General features: G+C 39.8%; 1 protein-coding gene across 5 annotated transcripts in view; it reads right to left on the bottom strand.

The window, feature by feature from the left end:
* Positions 1-24,743, bottom strand: part of SLC4A10 (solute carrier family 4 member 10) — a 266,531-nt gene that overhangs the window by 177,124 nt on the left and 64,664 nt on the right. Inside the window, exon 1 of one of the 5 annotated variants that reach the window (XM_037912748.2) lies at positions 2,359-2,498. The exons of the other annotated variants lie outside the window; for them this stretch is intronic. Coding sequence (XP_037768676.1) covers positions 2,359-2,385 — 27 coding nt within the window. The 5' untranslated portion in view covers positions 2,386-2,498. Of the gene's footprint in view, positions 1-2,358; positions 2,499-24,743 lie in introns of those variants that run through there. 5 annotated transcript variants of the gene reach the window in all.

The following is a 24,743-nucleotide window of genomic DNA, read 5'->3' as shown; positions in this document are numbered from 1 at the left end:
TTTATGCTCTGATATTATACTGTAAGTGTATTGTATGCTGGAATGGACTACTTCGGTATTGTGTCCTTCTGTGAAAGCTAATGTTAAAGCTAAAAAGCATGACATGCTGCTAGTTTCAGTTATTTGGGATACAATCTGTAATGAATTAAATATATCCAGTATTCCCTAAAGATATTAGCCCTTTGGAAAGTCAGCCATGATGCACAGGTAGTAAACTGAATGCTGGTTTCCCAAGGAGCTGCATATTTGTGCTTACAAAAACAGTTATCTTCATTTTACAAAGGAAGAGACTGATAGCAATTATCAGTGAATGGCTACTGGATGAGATGAAGAAAAAAAATTAAACAAACAAAAGCATTAATTAACATATAATGAATATGTATTACAAGACATCAGTAGCAAGTGGAAGAGGCTCAGAAAGTGATATTAGAATTTAGAACTTCCTGATTTTTATATTTGAAAAGCACGCCCTAGTAAAAGCCTGGTGAGAGGAGTTGCTTAAAATACCAGTGTTTAAAGCTAAAAATGGAGAAAAGAGTAAAAGGAACATGAAGAGAAATTGCACCACATGAGCCCTTCTCCTTTAAGGAGAAACAGCAAGGGTTGGATCTAGAGCTGAACATTATGCATTTTGGGATCCAAGATTTTGCTTCAGGTTCATCTAGGGTTGCCAGCCCTCCAAGATTGTCCTGCAGTCTCCAGGAATCATAAGATTATGTTAAGTAATGAAATCTCCAGGAATTCATCCAACCAAAGTTGGCAACTCTAGATTCATCTCTCCTTTACAAATGGCTGTTATTATGCTGTAGCTATTTTATATAAGAGAGTCTTGGAACTACATCAGCACAAAGCTGTTAAAAAGAGAGGGTAACAGTGCCTTTATTAGATCCCTCTATCAGAAAAGGGTAGATAACAAAAATTTGACAAGGAGAGAGGAGCCTTCTATTGAAATCATTTTGCCTCCAAATAAATTAGAGTTAGTTAATAATCTATTGAATGCACTAGGACAATGTTTTTTTTACAAGTCATTCGATCATATTAACATTATAGATAAAATGAATCCATTATTGTGAGCAGTAAGACACATCAGGGTGTGTGTCACATTGAAATACTATCATGCTCCGGGGTGAATTGTTAGGCATGAAGCCAAAAGGCCAAGTCTTACAGCCATGTAAGAAGTAATGCTCTTCTTGTGCAAGTCATACCCAATAGCTTCTCACTGTGGTTAGGAAAAGGCCCCATGGAAGCAGCATTATGGAAAAATCCTAATACATATTACATTGTTTTTATAATTAATTTATTTATAGACAAGTTAAAATAAAGTAAAAAGTAAAAAAAATCATTAATTAATATTGATTAAAAATTATAAATTTATTATTTATAAACTTGTTGCACATATTATTCTACCTTTGTCTTTTTTATTCCCACCTCCACCTCCTGCACATGTTTGCCTTTCATCTTCAGGCAGTCTTTGTCCAACTTATCTCCTTCTCTTCTAAGAGGGCATCTTCCTTTAACATTAGATGGAAAAACAGCTAGACTGAGAGTTGTATGTTGCTCCTGTTTCAGTGGTCAAGCCTGAGCAAGCCCAATTAAACAGGCATTGTGGCTTTTTGACTTCCCATGCAGCACCGTGTAGAACCGTTTTGTACTCGGTACCATGGTAATATCCACGGGTCCTGTATTCCCTCTCCTCCCAAGAGTCAGCTACTAAATCTGCACAATGGGGTCCTGATCGCTATTGGGATCCTTGGCACAACTACGGTGAATAATGATAATGGCAGAAATGCTGACCACACCCTCACCCTCCCATCGTGACTAAAGATTAGGAAATTAATTTCAATTTTTAATATTTTTATTAGTGTTTCAGAAAAACTGTATATAGTGTCATTATTTTTAAATATTCTCATAAATGAGAGGCTCGAAAAGGAAGTACAGGCCAAATCCACCATATGAAAGTCATGGAAGGTGGAATGCATATTTTAGATTACTTAGTGATATTTAATACATGCAAAATAATTTTATTTATTAAGCACCCCTCTCGCCCTCAAGTGAAGTATTCAAGGAGCGAGACAAACAATTAAAATACAGTAATAATTAAGAACCCAGCCATGACTCTATGGAAGTCAACAGAACTCTTTCCAATGACATTAGTGGGAGCAGAACCAGGCTCTAAGGCTACTGATATATCAAAGTCTTGAGTTTTAGAACATATTGTAGCTTTTCTTACTTTTAGCCCATTTTGAAGAGGCTGCACACTCAGCAATTTATATGACACAGAAATTTGCCAGGACTAAGCTGCTCAAATTATCTTGTTATACTGGAGTAGTTTGCAAGTAAATTTATGGACACACTGACCATGTAAGAGTCCTTGGAATTGTCCATTATTGCATTGAGATGCTTGTTGACTTCAGTGAACAATGTGGTCTACTGCTTAAAGCCTGGGACTGGGCTCCAGAAAGTTCTGAGTTCTAATCCTGGCTCTGTCACTGCCTTGCTGTGTGGCTTTGGGAAAGTCACTTAGTCTCTGTGTCTCAGCTTCCCCATCTGTAAAATAGGGATAATAATACTTCCTCATAGTGGTATTCTGAGGCATAATTAATCAATACTTGTACAGCACTTTGAAGCTGGAGAATGCCTAGTAATTTAACTCTACAGTGTGCTCATTTTCCATGTGTAAAGATGTCTTGATAGATAGCAGTAGAACAATAAAACCGTAACATTAAGGGATATATAAAATGCATTCTCAAAAAAAGACAGATTCTCATATGCCCTGGAATGGATCGCTGCTGCACAACTACAGACAATATTTTTGTCAAGGTTTTACATTTGGGCCTGATTCTCATCTCATTTACATAGGTGAAAATTAGGAGTAATTCTATTGAAATCAATGGAGTTACACTACTGTGAAACTGATATTAGACCAGAACTAGGCCTTTTTTGTATAAAAAAATTGCAATAATTTCTGTCTTTTTTACCATTTATGCCCTTTATACAATGATCAGACTGTGATTTTTCCTTAAAAAAAATTATGACAAAATTATTTCCTTAGAAATCAAATAATTTAAACACACAGCACAATAATCAAACAAAACATCCAGGGTAAAACAATAAGAGCAGGATGAATCCTTTAGGGCTTTGGGTGAAAAACCTGAGCTACTTAGGGTGAAACCCTGATCCTTGACTCCACTGGGTACAGGATTTCACCCATTTACATCATCACAAATGAATACCAGTAAGTCCTTTATTCCACACCACTTCACATTTTCTACATGCCAGATATTTTACCAAAAAGCTATTTTTATGTATCAGAGGTGCAGCTGCCTTAGTCTGTATCCACAAAAACAACGATGAGTCTGGTGGCACCCTAAAGACTAACAGATTTATTTGGGCATAACCTTTCTTGGGTAAAAAACCCACTTGTTCAGATGCATGGAGTGAAAATTACAGATACAGGCATAAATATACATTGTCACATGAAGAGAAGGGAGTTACCTTACAAGTAGAGAACCAATGTTGAAGGCCAATTTAGTCAAGGCTAGTGGATGTGGTCCACTCCCAATAATTGATGAGGAGGTATCAATACCAAGAGAGGGAAAATTGCTTTTGTAGTGAGCCAGACACTCCCAGTCCCTATTCAAGCCCAAATTGATGATGTTAAGTTTGCAAATGAATTGTAGCTCTGCAGTTTCTCTTTGAAGTCTGTTTTTGAAGTTTTTTTATTGAAGAATGGTTACTTTTAAATCTGTTATTGAGAGTCCAGGGAGATTGAAATGTTCTCCTACTAGCTTTTGTATGTTACCAGGTGCCACCAGATTCCTTGTTATTTTTAAATGTTTTTAAGTGTTTTAAAAATTGCATTGGTACTAATTTTTGTCTCCTGCTATCTGCAAGTACTCAATTGCATGATGATGAGCACAGTACAGGAACCTAAGTGTATGTGTACACTTCAAGCTGGAAGGGTAATTTCCAGCTCAATGAAACATACCCACATGAGATCTGATTGAACTAGCGTGCTGGAAGTATCTAAAATAGCTCTTCCATACACAATTATATCATAAGTGTAAGGCCTAACATCCCAGGACATTCTAATGCTAGAACTCTGGAAAGCTGGGAATCAACTCTTTTCAATTGTGTAAAGCCCTAATTTCTAATCATATATATGTTGCAGAGATCAATATCCTTAAACCTGTCATTCTTTCAGAACAGAATATTGCCCATTCCACACTGCAGACATAATAAAACCACCTCAACGAGTGGTGGTAGCTCTGTCACCAACATAACACTGAGCACATTACCTCTTATGACAGCAAAATTTATGTCTGTTGGGGAGTTTTTTTCATACCCCTGAGCAACTTAAGTTTTTCCAACATAAGTGGTAGTGTACACTATGACAAAGGTTTGTGTTTTAATAATAGCTGTTGTAATCTGCTCAGAAGTTTGCAATCTTAGTAGTAGTCCCAGTTAAAGATGGACTAGCAGGCAGAGTCCAGATGAGATGTTCAAAGTTGCATAATGAATGCAACTTATCACATTGCTTCCACCAAAGTATCACGTGCACGCATGCACACACACTCTCTTCAGATTTTTTCTGGGTGATGGAACTATAGATGTATATATATATATATCATCATCTTCACAACAGACTAATGACAACATTTCAGAATTTAAAACCTATGTGATAAATATGCATGTTATTTATAAATTCACAAAAAGCAAAATAAAGACATGATTTTTTTAAAAATAAATGTATAAACATATGTCAGAAAAACTACCTAAATACTGCATTCAAGTGCCCAGACTTACTCAGATTGCTGCAGTATACAAAACATAGAATCATAGAAATATAGGGCTAAACAGGACCTCAAGACTCATCCTGTGTTGAGGTAGTACCAAGTAAACCTAGATCATCCCTGACAGGTGTTTGTCCAATGTGCTCATAAAAACTTCCAATATTGGGGATTCCACACCTTCCCTTGGAAGACTATTCCAGTGCTAACTACCCTTACACAGGGTAAAGTTTTTCCTAATATCTACCTTAAATCTCCCTTGCTGCCGATTAAGCTGATTACTTCTTGCCCTACCTTCATTGGTCATGGAGAACAATCAATCACTACCCTCTTTATTACAGCTTTAACATATTTGAAGACTTATTGGTTACCCCTTCAGTCTTCTTTTCTCAAGACTAAACAGGACAAGTTTCTTGAATCTTTCCTCAGAGGTCAGGTTTGCTAAACCTTTTATAATTTTTGCTGCTCTCCTCTTGACTCTCTCCAATTTGTCCTTGTCTTTCTGAAAGTGTGGCACCCAGAACTGGACACAGTACTCCAGCTGAGGCCTCACCAGTGCTGAGTACAGGGGGACAATTACCTCCCATGTCTCACATATTACAGTCTGGTTAATACACCCTGAAATGGTATTTCACAACTGCATCACATTGTTGACTCATGTTCAATTTGTGATCCACGGTAACACCCAGATCCAGTCTAGGAATACCACCACCCCGCCAGTTATTCTCCTTTTGTACTGTGCATTCAATTTTTTCATTCTAAGTATAGTACTGCACACTTGTCCATACTAAAGGGCATACTGAATTTCATTTTGTTGATTTCAGATCAATTATCCACTTTGTCAAGGCCATTTTGAATTCTAATCCTGTCTTCCAAAGTGCTTGCATCCCGTCCCCAGCATGATATCATCTGCAAATTTTATAAACATGCTCTCCACTTCATTATCCAAGTCATTAACGAAAATATTGACTAGTACCAGAATCAGGACAAACCTCTGCAGGACCCCACTTGATACACCATCTTACTTTGAGTGAGAACTGTTGATAAGTACTCTTTGAGTAGAGGCTTTCAACCAATTGTGCACCCACCTTATAGTATTTTCATCTAGACCTCATTTCCCCAGTTTGCTTATGAGAATGTCAGATAATGCTAAGTCAAAAGCCTTCCTAAAAATCAAGATCTATCATGTCTACAGCTTCCCTCCTATGCACTAGGCCAGTAACCCTGTCAAAGAAGGAAACCATGTTTTAACAATTGGTATAAATACACAATATTTGTAAGAAGGTTTAAAGGTTGCATTGAAATGCATTTTCCACTCCATTGAAAGGTTCAGTTACACTGGTACGTTGTATTTTGGTGTGAATATATTATGAACAAAAATAAAATATAAACTGAATACACAGCTAAAATATGCATTTTATTTGAGAAACTGGAAATGATCCCTTTCCCTGTACTACCTCTACCTCTTACCCACCCAATTTTAGCCTCCTCACTATTTCACATATCCTTTATGCATATTTCTTTCCCTTCTCCATTCCTTGGATACTCTGCTTTCTCTAAAGCTGGAATTTTTTGTGTGAAAAGACTAACCCGGAACTGTTTGGGAAAATAGCAAATGTTATAGAAATCTACTGGAGGTCTGCAGATGTTCAGGTCATATGTATTCCTGTTAATTACACCCTTACACATTCTGGATACAGACCATGTTAAGGTTAAAAGTGTTCTATTTCAACATCCTTTCTTAATGTAAAATATATTTCAATGCAGAAACCTTCATTCCCTTAAACCTGGTTCTCGTCTGTATAGAATTTCATTAGAAATTATGCACACAACACAACTGCTGACACAAAACTAAAATAATTACGGAATTAATACGACTTCACTGCATAAGCCATTTATTGATTATTAGATGTCCTACTTAAATCGTAAATGCCATCTGGCGCTCAGGAAAGCCTGTCATTGCAGAACATTAAATGCTGTTTTTCTACAAAACACAACCATAGAAATGGTAAGATTAAATCTTTTTAGGTACTAAATATCTGTATGAGTATAAGTACTTAACATATGTCTGTGAATAACGACACATTTTAGTGTATATGTTATTTCATGAAACCATGAAATTAGATACATAGACCATAAATCCTATGCTGTACCTTCTCATATTTTTATAAGATTCTAAACTTTGTATCCAAAAAGCATGCTTAAAATGATCATATTAATTGTTTATCCTAAACTTGACTGCTTTCACAGTTTGAAGGTATCCTACTGTTATATTATCTAGATATGCTCTGGTTGTGTGGTATTTATCTGGCTGTATTTGGTTTCATGGCATTTCTGTTTCAAAATCACTTCTGTTAACTTCAGCTTGACATTTACAAAAAGTAGCACAATTAAAGAAACGGAAAAGTGTGCTATTTGAACTCAAGAGCTGCTAAGAGCATATGTGAAACATATCCTTTACAAAATTGTATTAAGTAGCTAAAAAAAAAGTTCATTGTAGCTGCACGATACAGTGTTGCGGTAAAGAAATCACTGGTGGCTGCCATGCTCAGCTCTGTCCTTTGAAGTGTCCTTGAGCTGACACAGTCACACCAAATTAATTTGATGCACCCAGTGTGTGTCTACACTTTAGATGCTACAATTCTTTTCTCTTTCCTGAGACAAGAAAAGAACGTAATCCTGTGTATTATCATTGTTTTGAATTGCTTATAGTATATATCATTAGAGATCTGCAGCTGTGGAAAGTGCTGTGAATTTTATCTTTCAGATGCAAAAGAACTGCTTTTCCATTCCATTAGCTGCATCAAATATTCTATATTCTTTTCTTATTCACCTATCAACAAACAGCAATCAAAACACATTTAAAATACAATTAAATGCATATTCTCCAAAGTATTATTTTAACCATCCTTTTCATTTTATTGTTTCTGTGGTAGTTTTCTGCAGTAATCACTAATGGCTAATGTATAGCATGTATTCCTGTTGGCCAGCCCTATACTGCATACTACAGGATGTGCAGCAAAGTAGAAAGTAATTAGTTTTCATTCCAGATTTATATCTTCCCCAGGGCTGCATGTCCTATGCATGAGGACAGCTTTGCCCTCTCTCTCTCTCTTTGCAGCAAAAGCTAAGATAATTCTCAGTATGTATCAGTAAAGATATACCATCTTCTACAATGATATTAAAATCTGCACTAATCAACATTAGCTCTGGAGGACTGATGTGCCAGTGAACTTAGATTGAGCACATGCTTAATATAGTAAGCATACAATCTCATTTCACATGTAAAAATGGATAATCACTGTGGTAATTAAATCTAAGCACAAACTGTTTTTATAAATTTGATGAGACTAAATGGAATCAAACCAAGAAAATGCAGACTAGATTGGTGCAAAGCAGTCTTGGAGGCAAATAAATACTGATTTATAAAGTATTATTCCTGTGCTTAGTTATACTGTAAAGTTCAGAGCTGCTTGCATCCAAATATGTATGATAGATACTGTCTGAGTTGAGGCATAATAAATGTATGATCATTGAACTAGCCATCTAAGAGATCAATTTTATCTCATGATAGTATATAAATGCATTAAATCTAACAGTGCTGTTCTTGCCTAAAGTATTCATTTTAGGAAGTTAATTTTGTAAACAATGCAGTCATTTAATTATGCAAAGCAAATGTGTTATTTTAACATACAAGTTCTTCATATCCCTTTGTACAACAGAAAATAGGATAATTTAAAGAAAATGAAACAGAAAAGATAAGAACATGAGATGTAATAATTAAATAAATAACAACAACAATTTCATTTATAATGTGGCAGTCCTTAGGAGCTCCAGTCATGGACTAGAATCCCATTGTGCTTGAGGCTGTACAAGCACAAAACAAGAGAACATTTCCTGCCCAAAAGAGTTTACAATGTTGTTGCGCTAATGGATTAGGGTATGATATAAAGAATGGCTTAAGGTTGTTTCCAATATTTGTTTTGAGTATTAGTGTTTAATTTTAATTGTGCTTCCACTTCTACCAGGTTTTAAATGCCTCAGACCACTTTTAGGCTGAAATTAAAAAAAAGACTTGGGTTATAATATTCAAAAGCACTTAGGAGCCTACGTTTCATTTAAAGAGTGACTTGGACACTCCCCACCAGAGTATCACATCAGTCTTTTCTGGATTCATGTTTTGTAAACTGCTCTTCATTCAATTTCTGGTTCCAGCTAGGCCATTGAACAGCTGGTAGATGGTGCTGCTTGTCTCTATTGTGAAGATAATGTGAAACTGGGTCATCAGCATAATACTGACATTTTACCTCACACTGTTTTACATTTTTCTCTCCTGGATTCTCACAGTTGTTGACAATGGTGGAAATGAGAACACATCCCTCTGGGACACCACAGGTCAGCATTCCCCAGATGGACATACCTATTATAACTCTCTGGTTGCAGTCGGAGAGGAACAACTGAAATCATCTCAATGTGATCTCATTAGCACTAGCCACATCTCTGAGATGGGACCACAGGATTCCATGATCAGCCATGTCAACTGCTGAAGAGAAGGCCAACAGTATGAATGTGGATGTAATAATTTTATCCAGAGCCAAAAGGAGATTCCATATCAGTAGCAGCACTAGTGTCCTGTCTGTCCCATGTCTTGGCCTGCAGTCTCACTGGGAGAGGTCCAGAATATTGTCAGTATCTAGGCTGAGTTGGAGACTACCCTTGGTGAGTCTCTCAATTAGTTTGCTCAGGAATGGAAAGTTAGTTACTGGACAGCGGGTCGAAAAGTAAATTGTGTTGATTGATAGTTTCTTAATTACTGGCCAGATTATGTGGTGCTTTAGGTAGGGTAGATTTCCTGCCCTCTAAGGAGGTGTTCACAATCTCAGTTGGTAAAAGTTGCAGATGGTCTCAACTCTCTTTCAATAGTCAAAAGGGGTGGGAGGCAAAATGACAGAAGGTAGCTTAGTCTTCATGTAGTACTTGCTATCATGAGAAGGGCAACTGTAAAAAGGCAAGATGTGATGTTATCAGACCTGTGTCTGACAGGAGGTCCCTGTTGTCCTGAGAAGCAGTAAAAGATATAGGCAATTTTCTCTGTAGGCTCATAGCTCTGCACAGCAGAAAGTTCTGGGCTCTTCAGTTGTGTTGAGGCTTGCTGAGTTAGCAAGGTGAGTCATGGTCCCTAATAATTCAACAGGCCCTAATTTAATAGCTACAATGATGATGAAGACGTAGAATGTCTTTGTTCTTCTTTGTCCAGGTCATAGGCTCACAAATATTCTTTGTGTTGGAACTTGCCTGAATCTACTCATATTTCTACCACCAAAGCTCAAATTTTCTCTCTTACTTCTTTTGTCCTATATTGTTAGAGAACCAAGAGGAAGAAGCAAGTACTTCATCGTTAGTGGCAATGCTATAGTTATTGACTGGCAATAAGTCCCACTCCTTTTTACGGTAGCAGGCTGTTCACACCTCTAATGGTTGCAACTTCAGGGCTATCACCCAGGAGAAAGGCAGTTATTCAGATAGCCAGCTCCCAGTTTAGCAGTTTATACAGCAGAACCAATACCTTGCACTCCACTCAAAATGATCAGATTATAGACCATCAGCACAACCTGCTGCCTATGTAAAACACCACTCAATAAACAGGCAACGTATAGTGTATTAACAAGCTTTTAGTATGCTCTGAAAGTGATATGATCTTGAGGCGATAAAGACATTGATAACCATAGCAAGCCCTACATGCAGAATAAAAGGTTACACACTTCTCACCAGACACACATGGAAAAGTGTTCTTGGCCAGAGTTACTGTCTGAGCATTCAGGAACTATGCAGAATTTAGTTGCAAACATGCAAAACAAATGATGGATTCCCTCAGTTGAGGTGCTGATATAATCTTCACTGATTCTTGTGTATTTTTCCCCAGTCTACCAATACTTCAATTCTGTCAGGTTTTGATGTCAGCAAACAAGCCTTCATCAAAGCCCCAGTCTCATTCAGGCAGTGAGTGAGTTATTCCAAGATAGAGACAAAGTTGAGTTTCATCATCATGCCTAAGAAATCTTAGCCAGTTTTTCCTCGTTATCCTACTAGGGGTTGAACCCTCCTATTAAGAACTGTAGATGTGTCAACAATACTTCCTGATCTTTGATCTAAAAAATATGTCAGCATGGACATTTTATGTTCCTCCATTGCCAGGAGAAATCGTTGACTAGTGACACCAGTGCATTTCTGTACCATGCCCAAGGATAAAACCAGATTGCCGATGGTCAATGAAATCAGAGGGTTTCAGATGTGCCAGAGTTGCCTATGACAACAGCCTCTAGCATCATTCCCAAGGAATAAAGGTTGAACAGCACGCAATAATTAACAAAGACCAGAACAGAAGCCTCACATTAACTTCCTTGAGGAGGAGTTGGCACCATGTCCTTCCAAGGAAGGCACTGACAAAGTTGACCAAAAAGTAGCCCAGAGTTTTCTTGCTGGACTTGTTCGCTGGCAGGAAGGAGATGGATCTAACTGCAGGTATGTAGCTTGGAATGCCCCAGCACCACTACCATTTCAGTGAATGCTAAGTCATCTGTTAGAGTTTCAACTGATATCATGTGTCTCTAAAAGACATTTGGATATGTTGGTCCATATATCATTCACAAAGTAACAACAAGAAACTCTCAAATCTAACTGAGCAGAAGCAGCTGGAAAAACCAGGCTATCCACTGCCCAGAATGGTTCTTTGCAGTTGCTTCGATGGAGATGAAGAGGCCTTTTTTTGTCTCTTACAGAGTCACAGCATAAAAACTCTATGTCACAATCAGGCAGACTTATCATGAGACTTTGCCACTGGCACGCTAACCACCTCTCCTCTGACTTCTTCTGTCTCAAATCATCTATAAACTATGGTGTGACCTAAGAGGGCAAAGGCAGAGAAGAAGACATTTAGGAGGCACTCCACTGACAGAAGAGGACAATATTATAAAGTCCTTGTAAGCGGTTGCTATTGTGATCTATTTTCTGAACACTGTCTGCAAGCTCAGCAATTCTATTAACTTATAAGGGGTCACCATTAAAACAGGACCCCAAGAAGAAAGGTACGCCCTGAAACCAAATATTTTTTTCTGCCGGATAAAATGGTTACTTACCTCTTTGTTCCCAATAGCTCAAAATACTGAATTAATCTTAGAGCTGTCATACTAAATATTTTTATCTACATGCTGAAGATGGCATTGCTGATACTAGTAGAGAAAGGTTAAATAAACTTTAATGTAATTTAGCATTTGCACCAGTGAACAGGAAACAGCAGGATTTTGTAGAGAGGATTTACAATAACCAGCACAAAGGTATGAAGAGGTATCAAAATTAACAAAAGAAATAAATGAAATAGTGAACTAGATAACACAGTACTTTGTGAAATAACAAGGAAAATACCAATGAATTCCAGTTACCAATCTCAAAATTAATTTGAAGTTGCTTCTACATCTTCTCTTAAATGCACAATTTCCACCAAAGAAAGCAAGGAAACCTGACATACTGAAAAAGAATTTTTACATCAAAGGCTTAACCAAAACATATTGGCAAAGTGATCAAAATAGAGACTAAATAGTGAGGGATTTAAACAGTTTAGAGAGATTAGAGAGCACAAGTCTATGATACACTGTTTCAGGATTTTGAATAGGATTACCACGGAATAAAGGGTAAACATGAATCCACTGAGAACAGGATGTGTGCTACAAATGTTAGGCTGGTCAGGCTTCCTAGCTCTAAGAGAACTGTTATTTTGGAAGGATTGTTTATCTAATGGAACCCAGAGAGTTTAAAAGCCATCACTTTCCTGAGCCTACCAGTCTGGACTAAGCATGATCTTTGACAACGAGAACAAACTGAGGGTCAGAAAACATAGTGATGAGAAGTTAATAACATGTTCTAATTTGAAATTACAGAACAGAATCTTTCAAAGAGCAAGAGCAGCAAATAAAACCATGTGAGATAAGGGAAAAAATTCTGCTCTCTTATTTTCAGGTTATATATATGATTTATGAGTGCTTTTGAATAAAAGTAATTCTATTTGGGGAAAAGAGGTTATTTCCATTGAGATTCTCTGATAATATCACTACATTGATGCGCAAGTAGCTAGCAGACATCCAGGGAAAGATGGAAGAATCTCCATCCAAACCTTGGAAGACATGATCCAACCTTTTATAGTTTCTTGTTCCTATTATGTCTCTCTATTTACCTAGGGGTTTGATACTACTGCCCATCATCTGGCATCTTCTACATAAAATCAATAGCAATAGCATTTTGGAGGGTTAATTTTGTTAATTTAGTTTTATTATTGTTGTTGGGAGGGGCTGCTAGATTGACTTGTTTCAGAAGTTTTGGGGATGTTTGTTTTGGTCGGTTAAGGTTTTGGGTCTAAGGGTCTGTCAATGTTTATGAGTGTTGTTCTTATGGTGTAAAGGCCTTTCGGAAGAGGAAAGTTATGCAGCATTTTTTATATGCTGGTTGTTATTTTACTGATTGTTTATTAGAAGTGGACTAAACTGCAAAATTCAAATCCAGATCTCAGATGTTAGTGGCACATTGTGAAGACAGTGGGGTAGTCCCACTGCACTACATTATTACTTTCAATAGTGAAACATTTACGTATACAAATGTTAAACACCCTGTCAGTATGAGATAGTTGCCCTTCCCCTACAATTCACCTTTCCTTAAAAAAGCATTTTTCCATTAAACTAACCCTTATGATTTAAAAAACAGAAAAAAAAAGAATTAGATTTTTAGCAATGTATTTATTCATTTATTATAGCTTTATACAGTGCCTAGTACAATGGGTCCCTGACCTCCTCCTCAGTACTATCACAAAGTAAATAAAATAATAATAATAATAATCACCTCTAGTATGTCTGGTCTTCCATGTGCCTGTCTTTAAGACTATAAATTCTACTGGCCAGGGACTGGTTTTTCGTGTTTTGGTTTTTTTTGGCGGAGGGTGGGGGTATTATTACTATTTAAAATTTACACTGCAGTATCACCAGCAAGTCACTGTGCTTGGTACCATACAAACATCTAATAAATGACAGTCACTACCCTGATGAGCTTACAGTCTAAAAGACAAGCTATAACAGGTGGATGATACAAATAGGAGGGCTGGGCTGGTGCAGAGTGGAGAAGACACAGTGGAAAAAAAAATCTGTAAATAATAATAGGATGTGCAGTTTCTTAGCCAGCCAGCATGAGTAATCACAGCTCTCCATCTGCCTAGCCATTATCAGGTTGTACGTTACTTTATGTATTACAGAAGAGTTGAGTTTTGAGGAGGAAATTGAAAGAAGAGAAGGGGGTAGCTTCAAGGATTTTGTCTAGGACCTTTTCCCACTTGTATGGGGCAGCATGGGAGAAAGCATACAAGAGCTTGTTGGATAAACAGAGAATCAGGCAGTCAAGGCTGGCATCATTGGTGGATTGTGGTAAGATAGTTTGGATAGGGCTAAGTTGTGGAGGACTTTGAAAGTAAGAACAAGAAGTTTGCATCGGATGCTGTGGAAGTAGAGCCAGCGGAAGGACTAAAGGAAGTGGATAATGTAGTCAGTGTGACAAGCTACGAAGATGAACTTAACCAGCAGCATTTTTAATGGATTTCAGGCATTAAGGCCAGACAGTAGGAGAAGATCAAGACTTGGATGAGCATTTCTGGTAGAGTGGGGAGAGAGGAAAGGTCAGATCTTGAAGATGTTGTGCAGGAAGCAGCTGCAAACTTTAGACATGGCCTGGATCTGTGGGTCAAAAGTGGCTTCATGTTTGATTCAGCCCAAGATTAAGGACATGAGTGACAGACAGGACTGTTTGGGTTTCAACCTATTAGAGAAAGAGAATGGGTAGTCATAGACAGAAATAATCAGGAGCTCAGCTTTGGCCATGTTAAGTTTCAGCTCATGGCTACACATCCAGGATGTCAGAGGGATGGGCTGAGATTTTAGTTTGGATGAAGGAAGACTGTTCCAGAGTAAAGAGGTAGATTTGTGATTCATCAGCATAAAGACGATAGTCAAATCCATATTTGTGGATGAGTTACCTGGACACAGTATAGAGGAAAGAGAGAAGGGGAGTGAGGATGTAGCCCTATGAGACACCCCACTGAAAAAGAGAGTGAGAGGGATGTGCAATACCCACTCAAATGAGACCCTGAATAAGTAATCTGGAAGGTAGGAAGAGAACCTGCAGAGGACAATGTCAAAAAAAGACCAGGGATGACAGGATTATGAGAAGAAGAATATGGCTGATAGCATCAAATGCAGCCAATAGGTCAAGGAGCATGAGGATGGAGAATTGGCCTAGACATTTGGCTAGGAAGAGGTCATTTGGAATCTTGGTGAGAGCAGTTTCAAGGGAGAAGGCAGAAGCCAGAGATGGGGAGGGGCAGATGCCTGTGTACCTGGGTTCAGGGCAGCAGAATTCGAACTGCTGACCAGAGCAGTCAGGATGGACATTGTGGAACACCTCCTGGAGGCCATTTACAGCGACATAACCAAGCACAGTGTCTACACTGACACTTTGTCGATATAACTTTGCCACAAAAAGCTCTACGCCTCTCTTCGAGGTGGTTTTATTTTGTCGGCAAAGCAGGAGACTTTTGTTGGCAGAAGGAGCATTGCAGTGTGCAGGGGTGCTGGAACAATTTGTATGGTAGGGGGTGCTGAGAGCCATTGAAGCATACTGTAAACATTGCATATAATGGAAACCACTTCAAGCCAGGTGTTGTTTCTTTCCATGGCACACAGCAGGTCAGGCAACTCTGATTCCTGTTCAGATTGGGAGTTCATGATATACTGTATGACCATCCATGATGTGTTCATAACAGTGATCACAACAGTAGAGAGCGGTGCAGGATCACACAGTAAACAGGGGGCCATTGAAAAATGCCACAAAATGCAGTTGGAAGCCCATGGATTGATGGGACGGAAAAAATTGCATCATGGGATGTTGAGCCCACACCCACGATGTACTGCGATCCACTCCGCCTTCCCACAACTCCCAGCTGCAGGCGATGGCGAGTAGCACGGTGGGATAACTACCCACAGTGCACTGCTCTGACTGTCGATGCTAGAGCTCCCACTGTGGACGCGCTCTGCTGAGAGAAGGAATGTTGTGTGAATATGCACAAGCAATGCAATTTATACCAGTTTTTGATTGTCAGCGTAACTTACATCGACAAAACTGTGTAGTGTAGATAAAGCCTAAGTGAGGAATCTAGGATCTAAAGTTGGGCCAGATCTACACGAGAAACTTTTGTGATATAGTAGGTTAGGGGTGTGGTTTGTGTGACTTTTCTATATCAGGAAAAATCCTAGTCTAGATGCAGTTATATCCGCATAAAAACATTTTTTTTTGCCTGTGTAGTTTATTCCATTCTGATATAAGCTATACCAGCAAAAGCACTTTTTTGCTGGCATAAGTTGCAAGTCCTTCCAGTGTAGATGCTGGTATTGCTATACTGGCATAGCTGTGCTGGCAAACCTTTCCTGTATAGACCTGGCCTTAGAATAGAAAAATTGTGTTCCATTCTACAAGGTACTCATCACAAGTCTGCACTGTGTTTACAGTTATTCTGGCCTTCAAAGAGCATTATGTACCAATTGCTTCATTTTTCTGCTACTGTGTGGTATGCAAGCGAGACTGGCATATTCCTCTTTAAATGTTTTGCAGTGTCCTCGGGTTTGGGGAAGAGTGTGTTTAAGTAGCTTGTTTTGTTATTTTAAGCCCACTAATTCTCTTGGCCTTGCAAACCTTACTTGCTATGCTGCTTCTGTATAACAGTTTAAACTCCCTTTTTTTGGCTTGTTTTAAAGCACAAAATTGAAAACAACAGCTCTAACTGTAGTTTTGGGATAGGTCGGCTGATGGATTTTGAACCACAGCTATATGGGGCAGCATGACAGAGCTTTTGGTTCCCAACTGAGGCTATATTATAGTGTTCCACATGGGGGTCAAAGATTTTCTCTACCAAAATGAAAGCTTGAGGATTTAACTTCACTTCCGAGAAAAGATGCCAGCTGAGTACATCCATTCTCTGTCACATTGATAATCAGAGATGTTATTAGAGTCACTGACGTGCACACATAGGAGTCAGAGGCACAGACATTTAGCAGTGCCATAGTGCAGCAGATAAATTTAAGAGGCCAGACATGACTCTTATGGAGAACAAATCAGTCCACAATGTGCACGTACCTGGGGGAGGGGGTGTTGGTTTTTTTTAATTTTGGTGCACACTTGTTTCTAGGGTTGAACAGGGTAGCATTCCAATACAGATTAGATAGGTCTTGGGTTCATGGCTAAATCCAGGTAGCTATTCGCATCTGGATTCAAGGGTGCTGAGCTCTCCCAGGTATTCTTGCAAGAGTTTGGCTCTGAATGGTGGTAGTCTCAAGAAATCAGATAATATCATGAGACGTTTGCCATCTTAAGTGGCAAATCAGAAAATAGGCCAGTCTGGTTTGGATCCAAACCAGGATCAGAACGCTAGGGGCAGGTTGAGATGCAGCTCTATGGTTCTCAGGTTATGTCTACTCTACCACTTATGTCGGTATGACTTATGCCGCTCAGGGGTGTGAATAAGCAACATAAGTTACACCAACCTAACCACTGGTGTGAACAGCACGATGTCAGTGGGAGAGCTTCTCCCACCAACACAGCTACCACTGCTCATGGGAGGTGGGTTGATTAAAATCAACAGGAGAGCTCTCTCCCATCAGCTTACAGCAGCTACACTAGAGAGCTTACAGCAGCCCCGCTGTAAGCTCTCTAGTGTAGCCTCGCCATAGCCTCAGTGTCACCTGAAAAGATTGAGTTGAGGTTCTTATTTAACCTCCTCCCTTTTAGCTTCACATAACCCAAGACTAGCCCTGCAACTACAGCATGTGGGCATATTGCTTATGCCTCAGGTTTCCCCTGAGTTGAATTCCTAATGTAACTTTAGCACCCATGTGGTGAAGATAGAGTCTGCTCTGCAACAAACTCCACCCAAGAAAAGGTGTGCACAGGAATGCAGCAGGGAAACTCCCTTCCACCCCAGAGGTACCTGTTCCAACCCCCATGGCATAAACACACACACCTGAACAGTACAATCAATATAGGAAAGGGATATATTTATTTCCAGAGGAATGGATGGAGAAAAACAACAGGGGAGAAGAGGGGGGAGCTGTAAAACAGGGTGACATCTAACACACGGACCCACAGGCCCAGTGGTACCACAATATGAAAAGGTAAACACCGAGAATGTCTTTAGATTCAGAGCTCAGGAATCCTGAGCAGAGTCCAGCAGGGAGTCTTGGGTTCTCGGGTCATCTTCAGCACCAGGCACCAGTAAACTTACTGCAACAAACCGATCTGGTGCCCTCTTCTGCCACTCTCTGCAAACCCACACAGACCAACAACCTCCCCATTTAGCTGGCTACAACCACCCTCTTGATTCCCAATGCTAGGTCACTCTGGGCAACAGTGATACTGGGTCTGGCTCTGGTTTGTCCTTCTCAGGTGATTCCTCCTTGGCACACTGCTCCTCCTGGGTCCTGTCCTGGGGCATCCCCAGCAGACAGCTCTGTCCCTCCCAGGCTTTGGGCAGGTTCTCAGCTGCTTCACTATGTCAAGGCCGGCTTGCTACAGCCCTTCTGTCTGAAGCTACAGACACGCACACCCTGTTGCTCCCCCTCTCGCCACACCCCGGACTACTACTTTATGGAAACATCAGCACTTCCTCTGCCTCAGGATAAGGCTTTAAAGGAGCCATGGTCTCTACACCTCGTGGGGGTTACACTAATAAAGCAGAATGAAAAATGAAGGCCTTCCATGTTAAGAATTCTAAATACAACCCTACTATTCAGGTGAAATACACACAAGTAAGACAAGGCACAACGAAAATCACTTGGCAAGATCAGTAGGGAAATAAGCAAGAACTGCTGACCTTGGGGAAAATAAACATATATATATTTTCACACACACATACACACCCCAATAAGAGCTCCCAAAAAGAAGATATCAAATTTGCCCTATCTTACACCCCGTGCAACATCACTGAAGCCAATGAAGTTCCAAAGGGTGGAAGCAGCCAAGGATTTGGCACTACATATGCTTTAAAGTTGCTGCTGACCAAAAGGTGGGGGGAAAACCCAAAGTTAAAAGTTGCATATAATGAGTCTCTACAGGGAACACAAGAATGGGCACAACTCAAACCTGAGCAAACTCAGAAAATAACTAGAAGTAGGAACAGGAAACCGGTTCAATGAAAATAAAAAACACAGTTTGAACCTTTGCCCGTCCTTCGAACAGAAGTCACCCCAACCCTTTCATAAGGTTTGAAAAAGTGTGTCTAAAGACTCTCTCAGAACCGTCTCTTCCAACATGACCCCTAAAACCCTGCCCTCTCCAATACTCCAACACAATCACACTTCCTAATTGAAGTGGCACAGTTTTCTTAGGGGACGGAAGAGGAGAGAAATAAAATGAAGGTGCATCCCCTCTCCTCCTTTCAGCAATTTTTCTCACTTTCATAAGGCAAGCAGGTGGCTTGCCCCTTCACCTTCACCCAGGATTCACCCTAAATAGGCAGCGAAACAGCCAACTACCCCACCAGAATCCATTCAGCTTTCACCCACTAGGCTAGAAGCAAGTAGCAAGTGCTATACTTCTATGAAAACTAAGAACTCTTCTTTTTTTCAATAGTATAAAGATCCCATTTCTAGCCCTGTCCATAGTTACCCCACCAGATACTGTTATTCATTTGGCAGTTTTACAGTTCATGATTACTCTCAACTTTATTCATTCCTCATCCATTATTTTTAATTGAGCTGGGACAGCAAATTCACTACAGAAGAATTCAGAATCTGGAGAGCTTTGAATGAAGTGATCTGACCTCCTCTCCAAATCTGTGCTAGATGTTGTTACATTTTCAGCTTGATTACAGAAGAGACCCATAAACGTGTATAATATAGTAAGTCAAAAACAGAAAAATGAAAGGAAGATTAAACTAGTGATTAGTGACTGGAGATTTTTGTGAACATAAAAAAAGGTCAGGGAGGGAAACAAAAAAGCCTCTAAGAGATTACAGGGTTAATTATTTTCAGAAGATGATGTAGACATGGCTAAAAAGGCAAATTAATTCTCTGTTAGAGCTTTTGCAGAGGAGCTTAATGGGTCAACTGCCACAGAGACGCATTTCTGGTGAGGTGGAAGACAGACTGGAAGAAATCAGAGCCACAAAAGAAAAGATTAATAAAAAGTCTCAATAACCATAGTCTAGATTCTTCTCAGAGTCCTTATTAAGGCTAAAGATGTGGGGAATAGTTAGGCAACCTCGATGAACAATTCAGTTTTCCCTACTGTGTATTTTTTGCAGATTTTCTGTACCTTTCAAAACTGTATGCAATATTCCAGAGGCAACCATATGAAAGTTTATAATCTCCCCAACACACTTTTTTTACCTCTCAGGGTAACATTTTCTAATGATTGCATTGCATTGCGAATGAACTGCCAATTTCATTTGCTGTCTACAATCATTCCTATTCCTTTCTGACTTGTTCCTCCCAGATAGGAAACCCTTTTTAAACAGAAGTTTACTTTAGAAGATCTCAATTACGCAAAGCACTTGGCCAGAAAACAGTTCCAAGGTTTCAGAATTTGTTTTCATTCCACTGGGGAAGGAAACTAAGATCTTTAGAATTATTTTTGCAAAAAAAAAAAAATGAGAACAGCAATCACCCATCCATGAATAGCTAATAGTCTGGTGATTAGGTCACTCACATGAGAATCCCACATCCCAGGTAAGTGTTCTACCATTGGGCTATTGAGTCGGTCTCTCCTGTTGGAGCTGTTCCACTTTGTATAAATGTTTAAATATTCATGGGACCAGAGAGAGAAAGACAGGCTGACTCGATAGCCCAGTGTTCCCTGCTTCAAATCAGGCAGTGCGGGGACTTGAATATGTCAATCTTGGGTACTTATACGGCTCCATTACCACTCAAATTTGGTATTTGAGCACCTCACAATCTTCAATGTATTAAAAACACCTCGAAGAGGGAAGTGCTATTATCCCCATTTTAAGAAGAGGAACTGAGACACAAAGAAGCTACATGATTTACCAAAAGTCACACAGGAAGTCTGTGACAGAGCAAGAAATTGAGCCCAAATTTCAGAATAGTGCCCTAACCACTGGAAATATCCTTCCTCTGAATATCAAGGCCTAGAAAAGTACAGCTCCTATTATAAGACACAAAAGGTACGTGAGATAATATTTTTATTACACCAACTTCTGCTGGTGGAAGGTACAACGTTTTGAGATACAGAGTTCTTCTTCAGCTCTGGGGCAGAAAGAAGAGTGTTCTGAAGAAGAGATCTGTGAAGCTCAAAAACTTGTACCTTCCACCAATAGGACGTGGCCCAGTAAAAATAAATATCTCACCTACCTTGTCTCTCTCATCTCCTGGGATCAACATTGTAACAACAACACTTCAAACAGTTCATATTATTGGCTAACTCATATGTGGAGCTTACAGTCTGGCCAGCTAAGTATATTTAATCTGAAAAAGGTAATGATTCTTGCATTTTGTTAATGAAAATAAATGTAAGGTTTAAAACATTTCTCTGGGAAGAAAATTCAGATCAGAAAATTAAGTATGGAAAGCATGTTATAGTAACCACTGAAAATGAGGGTTCCTAAATGCACAGAAAAATTATAAACAGTAGTATTGCCTAGTAAATTTCTGTAGTAGAAAAGTTATGAAAAATAGCTTGTGTGAGGTTTAGTAGCTGTTTTTGAAATTAAACCATCCATTATTTCAAAGCATTTTTTACAGAATATAAATTCCAAGGACCCCAGTCTACATAAAGGACTAATGACTCAAACTTTCATTTTTAAAGCTAAGCCAATTTAGTAGGAAGGACTGAACAAAACGTGTAGAAAATTCGTGAAAATTATGAAAATTCACACCTTATGATTCCAATACACACAGCATAAATTATCTATTTACTGCTAGAGAAATGTCAGCAAATCCCACGGAGTATCATGAAAGGTCCCAAATGACACAGCAAATGCAGCAGATCCAACAACATTCAGCTGACTGCACTGAATGAAAATGTAAAGTAGGCTTGGGTACAGCTAGTGAGATTTGGAGGCTTGTAAAACTTTAGACATTTTTTGAAAAACTTTTCCCCATTGATCTCCTCACTGTATAGATTAATGTGTACATAAAAAAGACTTCTCTGCTACAAAACTGGGCCACAGTTTCTCACATTCTTTCTCCTCATCCCTCTCTCTCCTGACAGCCCAATGCTAATGAGTTTATTAATTTATATTCAGTTTATTGAAGATTTTTATGCAGACATACAAAAACCCATTAACAACACACACAAGCTAAAGGAATGGATTGGAATCAATACTTTTCAGAATATATGTTAATGCAATTAAGCCATTCCTACCAATGAAACTCCAGCCTTAGGACCCAGTCTTGCAAGTGGAACCCTCACAAGAGGAACCCTACCCTTGTATGGAGCCCTCGTGATGATATTCGTGCTGCCCAGGCCGGTGCAGGGGTTTGCTTGTATGTTGTAACTTGCCTTACACTTTACCTGGTGTCAGCTGATTAGGTGAAGAGTTTAACTGTAGCTTAGAGGCTCATATACAAGAGATAGGCTTACAGGCTGAGTATTTTCAATCTTCATCCATATATAATTCAAAATGGGTCTCATTTCACATCATCCTGGAGGGAAAATTAGACAGGGAACTCCCTACAACTGGTTGAAATGTGTGGGGGGGAGGGGAATTTTCACTGTTTTTCTTCCATTTTTCAATCAGCTCTAGCTCCTCTCTTGGAAAGAATTTGAATGCTACTAGTCATGAGTGAATCTCTCATGGCTGCTAGGCTCTTGTGATGACTCACTGGACTATCCTACTGCCTATGCTGTCTCCCCTCCTCCTCTTCTCCCACATGATAGCCCATATTTTAGAACACAATAATAGTGCTGACGTTCCTCAGCACAGTAGTTTAGCACAAAGATGCAGCCCGCACATTCAAAGTGAGGTTCCAGGGCCAGGGGAAGAGATAATCTGTTCTGTCAGAGGCAGATACAGACTGAATGTGCTGACTTATACCCAGAACATGCACAATAGCAGCAGCCTCAGCAGGGATCTAGGACATATTCAGTATCCTGTTTTGCCTGCTACAACAGTTAAGACATGGAAGGCTGGAGAATATGCACTGCAGAAATTATTCAGATCAGTGATGCTGCAGTGTCACTGAGATTGTGTGTGCTGCAGTCAAAAGAGGCCTATCACTCTCAGTAGTGCTTCCATCAAGAGCCAAACACAGTGGCATAATAACACAATCAAGTGTCCATGTCCTGCAATATGAACATTGCTAATTTCAGCATGTGTATACCACATATCGGTACTCATAGTACATTGATATATCAATACAGTATTTCCTTTAGCATCTTCCATCCCTCCCAGCGACTCAAAGTGCTTTAACAAATTTAAGGTTAGCCTCCAAACAGGTCATACAGGAAATCTGTGGCACAACTGAAACGTGTAGAACCCAAGTCCTCCTGCTCTTCTGCCTTAACTACAAGGGTATCTTTCTTCCATTCATATGACGTAGAGCCTGCTTTTGTTCAAGTGACTGGTGAGGCATACCTGTCTGTGGAATTTAGAGGTATTCAACAGATGCTCCATACTACACTGGATTTGGCCCTGCAGTGAGGACTTCACAGCCCGCTATAGTGTTTGTTATGGTATGCCTGTTACCCTGAGCTAAACATAACCAGCTGCTTGCACACGAAACATTCACAGGTGCTGTATTCTGTTGCAATAGTGTCTGATGGCCTTTCTGAGTGGTGCTGGTGACCATAAGATGAAAGGGTGGATACTGCCATGGTACTAATTCTCGCCGGGGCACCATCCATGGAACTGACAAAACTCAGAGGAGTGGAACATCCCACCCACAACAGGAGAGCTGAGTGAATTCTGCTTTGATGACTCCCCACACAGGACTACCTCTCACATGGATGGTGTGAAGATACTGATACCTACATTTGCTAGAGTTGAGAGGATTCAGGAGTTAGTAGGACAGTGTTTCACCTCCTGAAGGACAGAACAGGAATCTGTGCAGTAGGTAAAGGTGCTGATGGAGTCCATTATGAAGACAGGTAAAATTGCTGGTCCAGCTCAGTACAGTTTATGGTAGGCTGATCTGGACAAGGGGACGGGACAAGCATCTCCTGGGGGGAGTGGTGAAGACAGGTGTCCTTCAGGAGAGAGGAAGCTGATCAAGCGAGAGATTGAGACTCCCTAGTCAGCAAGTTTGCAAGGGGAAGAATACAGAGCTGAACAGCGGAAGTCAGGGGCCAAGCAGTTGCTCTGATGATTGAGTAGAGGGTGAACACCCCATTCAACAGGATGAGAGCCCAGTGGGGTGGGTCAGGCCCAGGAGGGGCTTGAGCGCCTCCAATTCAGTCCTAAAGGAGCTTATGCCTTCTAGTTTCAAGTTTTGCGGTTTGCAGAACTCAGCCAGGAGTTCCCTTTCACCCTAGTGATGTCCCACCATCACCAAAAATCTGCACGAAGGAGCATGGCTCTCGGAGGGTAAGGAACTGCTGCAATGAAGTGAAAAATGGCAGCCGAGAGAGAGAGAGAGAGAGAGAGAGAGAGAGAGAGAGAGTGTAAGTAAATGGTGAGCTGTAATAATACCGTGCTCTTCTCATACAATCTGCCCATTCCACATGATAGCTATTCCTATGAGCATTTGCCCCATGTGTCAATTGAGTGTTTGACCATATTGGCTCCTTTGTCAGTGACAAAGAAGCCAACCTTAAAATGCCCATCTTCAAGTTATGTAAACAGATATGGGTGAAAACTATGCAGTATGTGTTTAAGGATGTATGCTCTTTCTTGCTGAGAAAGGGAGGAGGAAGGCA

Source organism: Chelonia mydas, chromosome 11 (assembly GCF_015237465.2).
Source record: "Chelonia mydas isolate rCheMyd1 chromosome 11, rCheMyd1.pri.v2, whole genome shotgun sequence".
NCBI classification, from domain to species: domain Eukaryota; kingdom Metazoa; phylum Chordata; order Testudines; family Cheloniidae; genus Chelonia; species Chelonia mydas.
This window is presented reverse-complemented; position numbering and strand designations above follow the sequence as displayed.